At 40.1% G+C, this 7,795-nt stretch overlaps 1 protein-coding gene across 1 annotated transcript; it reads left to right on the top strand.

Moving 5' to 3' along the window:
- The first annotated feature begins 1,336 nt into the window (after positions 1–1,336).
- Positions 1,337–3,242, top strand: LOC106328937. The gene has a single exon (XM_013767484.1). The coding sequence runs from the start codon at positions 1,492–1,494 to the stop codon at positions 3,064–3,066; it is 1,575 nt and encodes a 524-aa protein (XP_013622938.1). The 5' UTR covers positions 1,337–1,491; the 3' UTR covers positions 3,067–3,242.
- The last annotated feature ends 4,553 nt before the right edge of the window (positions 3,243–7,795 follow it).

The raw sequence follows: 7,795 nt of genomic DNA, 5'->3' as shown, positions 1-7,795 counted from the left end.
ATATTTTTTGGATGCTATAGTATTAAGTTTTCCAATTTTTGCTACTAAATTAAGATTTCAAAATACTCATCTTATTCCACATTTCTTATTTTTAACAAAGAGTATTTCTGTAACATCCAGAGTTGTGATATATAGAAAATGTTTAAGAGAATTTATTTGAAAACCTATGTCATCAAAGTTGACTTACCTTTTCCGTAACATATCCGTTTAGAACTCCAGAGTTAAGCGTGCTTGGGCTAGAATAGTGAAAGGATATGTGACCTATCGGAGAGTGATTCGCGATACCGTGCGAGTGAGACCAAAGCACGGGAAAATGTCATGTGGTGATTGTAGGGTCAGTAAACAAGACTTTCGGGCATTGAAAAATTAATGCACCGACCGTTAGAATGGGATGGGCCCATGGACCGAGTGAGCGGGTGTGGATGGCCCATTAGCCATGGACGGTTGGAGAGTTATAAGTAGTATCACAGCTGGTTATCCATTTCGGTTCTGATCCGAGAGGCATCTGAGACATATCGTAGGGCGAAACGAGGACGTTGCGTTCTTTGAGAGGGGTTGAATTGTAACATAACGAGTTGCGATATATGGAAAAGGTTTAAGAGAATTGATTTGACTACCTATGTCACCAAAGTTGACTTATCTTTTTCGTCACACATCCGTTTAGAACTTCAGAGTTAAGTGTGTTTGGACTGGAATAGTGAAAGGATGGATGACCTATCGGGAAATGATTCGTGATACCTTGCGAATGAGACCAAAGCACGGGGAAAAATCATGTGGTGATTGCATAGTCAGTAAACAAGACTTTCGGACTTTGAAAAATTAATGCACCGACCGTTGGAACAGGATGGAGTCCACAGACCGAGTGAACGGGCGTGGATGGCCCATGTGGGCGGTCGGAGCGTTATAATTTCATACTACTTGCATGTTTTGGTAGTTTTTGTTTTTGACAAAATGTGCGTTTGGTAGTTACCATTTCGAATCTTTGTAAGGTAATCAATATGTTTCAACGAAACAAAAAATAGGAATTCGATATGTTTATCAATGAAAATTGTTAACGGTGTTGTTTCCAATCAAATATATTTTAAAAATATATATATCATCCATCCCTATTTTCTGTGATCAAAAAAGAATGTACGTATTCGCTCTAGTTCATGCAACACGTAGCTATGCCACAAGCGAGAAAACGTTAAAACTCCACGTCCCTTCCTTAACCTTCCTCCATGCAAAAAGAAGTGGTCGTGGTTCTTTATTAGCCAAATATCCAAACAAGAAAACAAGACTATCTCATTAATGAGGCTATTGTAGCGCCACAGATATACTATTCATCCGTGTCTGCTCCTCTGAGGGGTTTTTGATTAGTTTCTCCTCCACCACATACTCTCTCTATATAGTTCGTCACTTCCGCTACTCACTAAAGAAATTTTATCTCCCACTTTACCCCATCTAACAAACACACACATTGTCCCGAGAGAAAAAAACAAGTTCAAGAAAATGGATCCTTGGTCGTGGATATGCGAGCTTCCGGAGTCCCACGACTTTGCCGAGTCTGACACACACGCAGTGTTTCAGCTCGCAGGAGACTTGACTCATTCAATCCAACTTAGGGTTGAAAGAGCTTCTAGCTCTGACCTAGAATCTCTGTCTCTAACTTTCAAAGTGGTCGTAGAGGGTTTTAGCCATCTTAAATCATCGACCATATGGGTCTCCGACACGTGTGCCTTGTCGTCGGAGAAACCATTCCTCCCTCTAGTTCTCCTGCTCCTTCAAGAACTAATCTCCTACTCTCCTACCACAGGCGAAAGCACGTGCACAAAGTCTGAGCCTCTTGAAATCAAATCGGGTCCGGTTAGCTGGGTCATGGACTCTCACTCTCCGGAATCCTTCTCGTCAGTCTTTAATCTAATCCTCCTCACGCGTCTTTTCTGGCTATGTGTGTTTGACGCGCCTAGCGAAGTTGGCTCTTTCTTCTTCCAACACTTACTAGGTCCCCACGTGAAATCGCTGACGTGTCAACATGCGCCTGTGTTGAGAACGTTTCTCGTCTCACTTGGTGTAGACGCCGAGCTGTGCATCGTACGCGCTGCAAGTTACGCCTTGTCCAAATGGATGATCTCCAAGGAAGTGGGACTTGGGAATCTCGGCTTGAAACAGATCACAAGCCCCTTGCCACATCAATCATTGGGCTTTTCTTATGCAACAGAAGCCCATGGGCTTTGGAGCTTGAAAGGCTATTTCCCGATCTTGTCGATGAACCTCACAAATAATAACAGCTCTAGTGAGATTCATAACAACAAGATCATCAAGTTCCCGATCGTAGAGCCCAAAGAAGCTGTCCTACGCTACGCTTTGTCACACCAACATGCCGAAGTAATCGTGCAGTTTGAATACTCTGTCACGTTCCACGAGAACTACATAAAAGTGAACGCACGCGTCGACAACATACGCGTCCACGTATCGAAGCTAGGGTTTCACAAGGGAAGAAGGATGGAGAATCAGATAGCAGATTGTTACTCAGACGAGAAGTACTTCCCGTCGCGGGTACAGGTCTGGGTGGGGCCGGAAATCGGGTCGAACCACGTGTCCGGACTAAGCCTAGGCCGGTCGACGAAGAACGAGGAGAGAGAGGTCGAGGTAATGAGAGTCCTAAAGGGAAATTTCGGGAAAGGGAAAGTGGCTCCGAGGGTGAAGGCAAGAGCAAGAATCTCAACCAGGAGAAAGATTAAGGATTGGAGAATCGATCAGGAAAGTGAAGGAAACGCTGCCGTTTTCGATGCGGTGTTGTATGATAGAGAGAGCGGCCAAGAAGTGGTGACGGTGAAGCCGAACCAAGAGGGTATGAAGAATGTTTTTACCAAGAGCGGAGGGATGGTTTTTGGAAGGGATGAGTATGGAGATGGTGCTGGATGGAGAGTTGGGAGAGAAATGGAAGGAAGTGTGTTGAAATGGAGAATGGGAGGCAAAATTTGGCTAACATATTGGCCAAACAAGTTGTGCACTTCATTTTATGAGACTAGATGTGTGGAGTGGTGTGATGAGGTCGATTTACCTTTGGTTCCCACTTCCTAATTAGACGCAAACAACACTTAAATGAGAAAGTCCAAGTAGAAAGATAAATGAAACTGGGTGACAAGTTGTTATGTGTTTGTAAGTATTAATTACACCTTAAGCTAGTTGTGTTGGTCTCTCAAATGTTTGTATTCGTATTAATTGCGGCATGTGCAGACGCAAATATGGTTACTACATATAGCTCCGGTAATAATTAATAGCTAAACTAAGAGCATGAGCATTGGTGAACCCCACTTTGGGGTTCACCAAATTTTTTTAATATTTTTTTTGGGTCCATGAACAGTTATGAACCCGAATTTGTTGTTTTCTGTATTAGTGAATCCGAAAAAAGAGTTCATAGGAATAAAATAATAATATTTTTTTATTTTTTTTAAATTTAAAATTATTCAGAATACATGAATAAAATATTAAAATATATTATAAAATTGATGAAAACATTTTATTCAATACATTAAGAGTAGATTACATAAAACGAGAAACCAAACTTTTGCCAAATATTTTCGGCTAAATCAGTTTTCAAATGATCATGATTCTCTAAATCTCGAACATATCATCGGGATAAAGAGTGCCATTTCAGATGTAGAAAAGCTATGTTTTAGTTTTGGAGTTTAAGTTTTGGTTTTCGAGATATGTTTTAATATTTCCCGTCTCCAACCACGTTGAACACAAACAAAGCTCTCGGGGAGTTTCCATCTGCAACAATCGAGTTCCAATTACATGTATTAATGGAGTTCCAATTTAAAAAAATAGCATCCAACTACTATAGACCACACAAGACCACAGAACTATAGAAATCAACACTCATTCCCTGAAGATGTTGTACTTAATGTCCAAAGGCATAATATAAACTCTTCTCTTACTCTTCTTGCATTTTTAATCTGTTGGGTCTTTATCATTCTCAAGTAATCCAACTTATAATTTGAAAAGGAGGAAAAAAGTTGAATTTTTTTAAAAAATCCTCTGTTTCTCAAGCCATAAGAAAACAGAGCATTAACATCCTCTGTTATCGAATGCAGGGAGCTCAACGATTCTCTCCACAGAAGAAACCTCCTCACTTACCAACAAGGCGACGGCGACACGACGGCCTCGGCGCCAATACCCTCTTGCATCACCGGAAACCCAATCGACGACTGCTGGCGCTGCGACCCAAACTGGTCTCAAAACCGCCAGCGCCTCGGCGACTGCTCCATCGGCTTCGGACAAGGCACGCTCGGCGGCAAAGGCGGCCGCTTTTACCTCGTCACCGACTCCTCCGACGACGACGCGGCGAACCCGATCCCCGGAACCCTCCGCCACGCCGTGATCCAGGCGGAGCCTCTCTGGATCGTCTTCTCCGGCGACATGGGGATCAAACTCTACGCGGTTTCTTTCCTCCAACCAGGACATGACGCGTGGCTAAAACCGCTAGATAGCGGATCATGCGTAAGGCCCGGTTCGTGAAAACAAACCCATTTTTAATTGCTTTTTAATCACGAGGGCCTTAGAACTCGCGCCCGTGAACCCGTCTAAAGCCCCTGATGCGCATGGCCTAAGGATTTTTATTTTATTGGTTCCATATCACCTCTGCTTTGAGTAATATAATAATAATATGTTGAAAAACAATTAATAGCTAAACTAAGTCGCAATATATATTTTTCACAGATTAGTTATGAAAAGATATTTGTGGCTAAGTGTTCGGCAAGAAACCTATTTTTCTTAGTTTATATATAACATTAGGGGAAACGACCCATATCATATTTTTTGTTTTGTATATCAACTTTCTCATTATGCGGTGGCTATATCTTTCCAGCTTGGAAACTCTGTAGTTATTATAATTCTAAATAGACGGTCAGGATCCACTAACAAATTAAGGAACTTTTTTTCCCGATGGACTCGAAATGCTCAAATCAAAGTGTATTTATAAAAGAAAGACTCCAAGCAACAAAAATGGTAAAATACCATCTCAAAAGTTAATCTTTTTATGATGTGCTTTGAAGTTAAAACATCACAAAAGTTTTTGGCATTGTCCGATAAGATTTTATGATTGGACTCTACAAGAGACTTCCTCACCTTTTCAAATTAGATCAGATGTTCTATTTCTCAGCTTTCTTGATGTGTTAAATTTAATAGAAAAAATGGAGGGATTTTTACAAGTTTAGTCTCCATTTATATTTTTTTTTTTCATTTATTTGTTCTTTCATCATCTCAAAAGCATCAAATTTCGTAAATTTTGGGTTTCATATCAAATGTGAGGGTTTAAGTTGAACATATATTTGTTTTTCTCTAACGTTGATTTATTAGATTACATAGACGACACAAGAACCGACAATACTACCTGTCTTATGAGGATCTACGTCTAACTGCATCACCATAGCCGCCATATGAAGATCCACACCTAACCGGGTTGACTTGCACCATGTTAAAAATCTCTTGTAAATATTTCCTCTGTAGTTTGCATAATTGTTTAATAAATTTTTTTCTCCAAGAATTAAAACATAGACCTACTAGTATAAAAGAATTAATGAACTATTAGTCAAACCACTCGACTAAAAGAATTTCCACGTAATATATATCTGATTTGCTAATGACTTGTCTTTACAAACAGTGCATCCGCTTCTCTAAAACAATTTGTTGAGGTTTTACGAAAAATAAATGAAGTTGAAAATTCTAGCAATCATTATGAGGAAATTTGCATTATATATAGTTGGGAAACTCAATATGGTTTCAAGAGGCTGGGCTTCATTCATATTCTTCCTTTTTCGTTTTTTTTACAACAATACATTCACAGATTCATATTGACTTTGTAAACCAAATCGATAACTCTGCATCCATGTGAACGACGAAAGACGGTTGTTTCCTAGCACTCCGTGCTAAGCTATCCGCCCGTAGGTTCTCCGTCCGAGGTACATGAACGATGTCTGAGTTGAGGAAACTTCTTTGTAAAAGCTTAATATCTTTCAAATAACTTTCAAATGCTGGTCATTCTTCTGGTTCTGAAACCATCTTCACCAATTGAGAACAATCCGTTGCAAACGTAACCTGAAACTGTCTTAATTTCTTCATAAATTCCATTGCCCAAATCAAAGCCTCCATCTCCGAATGAAGAGGTGAAAGACATACCCTTATATTTCTTGCCCCTAATAAACCATCAAAACCCGGCAAGGTACTATACCAGCCTTGTCCTTAAAATAGTTCTTTATCTTTCCATGAACCATCTATAAAACACCATCTTTCTTAAGTCGCTAGTGTGGGTATGGTCTATACCTGAAGCTCCCTCTTTTGATCAGTGAGTACATGTGCCTCAGTCCAAAGTGATGATTCTAATTCTGGTAATTTAAGTGTTTCCCTTGGATCTGGATATTGATCCAAGCACTTGTATTCTTATATACCAACTACCTGAAGAACCTAGAACGGTGGTATATATGTAATACTATTGATTCAATGCAATTCCCCAATAATAAAAGGGAAAATTGCCTAATATGACTCACAACTTGATTTCAAACACAAAGGTTAACCCAAACTTGAAACAAATGCAAAAGTAACCTAAAAGGCTATTGAAATTACAACTAACCCCTTGTGAACAAACAAAAAAACCGAAATTTTTTTACGTTTCTAATTCCCGTAAGTCGTCTGCCCAGACGACTTTCAAGTAAGTCGTCCAGACGACTTTCCAGGAAGTCGTCCAGACGATTTTCCAGTAAGTCGTCCAGACGACTTTCCAGGAAGTCGTCCAGACGATTTTCCAGTAAGTCGTCCAGACGACTTTCCAGGAAGTCGTCCAGACGATTTTCCAGTAAGTCGTCCAGACGACTTTCCAGGAAGTCGTCCAGACGATTTTCCAGTAAGTCGTCCAGACGACTTTCCAGGAAGTCGTCCAGACGATTTTCCAGTAAGTCGTCCAGACGACTTTCCAGGAAGTCGTCCAGACGATTTTCCAGTAAGTCGTCCAGACGACTTACCAGAAAGTCGTCCAGACGACTTATCTGGACTAGTTTTACTTAGAAATAATTTAAAAATTTTGTAAAAAATATTTTGATAAGCGAAAAATTGAAATCATGTAATTAACATATGTTTTAAGAGATATAAATTAAGATATAACAAAAGTTAATTGTTTTCAACATAGATGAGTGAAAGTAGTGAGTCATGATATTCTTTGGTTTAGGTTTTGCCAACATATGTTGTAGTATTGTATGTGTTCTTAGGGTTAGATTTTGGATACTAATAATTAAGTCGTCTGGGAAGTCTTCCAGCTGGAAGACTTTCCAGACGACTTAATTATAAGTCTTTCAGCTGGAAAACTTGCCAGACGACTTAATTATAAGTCTTTGATTGTTTGAGATGGTTGTCTTTGATTGTTTTGCAAGCAGACAAAAAAAATGGAGATGCTAGAACTCCCCCGTAGGATATATACATTAGGGGAAGAGCCCCCCGCAGTGCATAGCATTTCGTATCATACTTGTTGGACGTTGCATGCTGCTTTAAAGAAAGCTCTTCATGATGACGAATATGAAGAGCTGAAGGAGTCGAAGTTGGGAGTTTTCATCAAGTTCCAAGAGCTGGGATTTGATTGGGCTTCAAGGCTGGTTCACTAACTGCTCGGTTTCCAGCTGGACATAAAGAAGAAGTATGAGCTGTCGAGTCTCGTTGGTCCAAAACCTGTGAGGTTTCAAAGGAATTGACTTCTTTTTGGGAGATGCTGGGAATTCATGTCGAAGCTGGGCCATCTACTCAGGAGATAATAGCAGCACTT

This window comes from Brassica oleracea, chromosome C3 (assembly GCF_000695525.1).
Source record: "Brassica oleracea var. oleracea cultivar TO1000 chromosome C3, BOL, whole genome shotgun sequence".
NCBI lineage: Eukaryota > Viridiplantae > Streptophyta > Magnoliopsida > Brassicales > Brassicaceae > Brassica > Brassica oleracea.
This window is presented reverse-complemented; position numbering and strand designations above follow the sequence as displayed.

Bases quoted from the DNA above. Each gene is read 5' to 3' on its own strand.
- LOC106328937 (XM_013767484.1), top strand. From the start codon at position 1,492: ATGGATCCTTGGTCGTGGATATGCGAGCTTCCGGAGTCCCACGACTTT.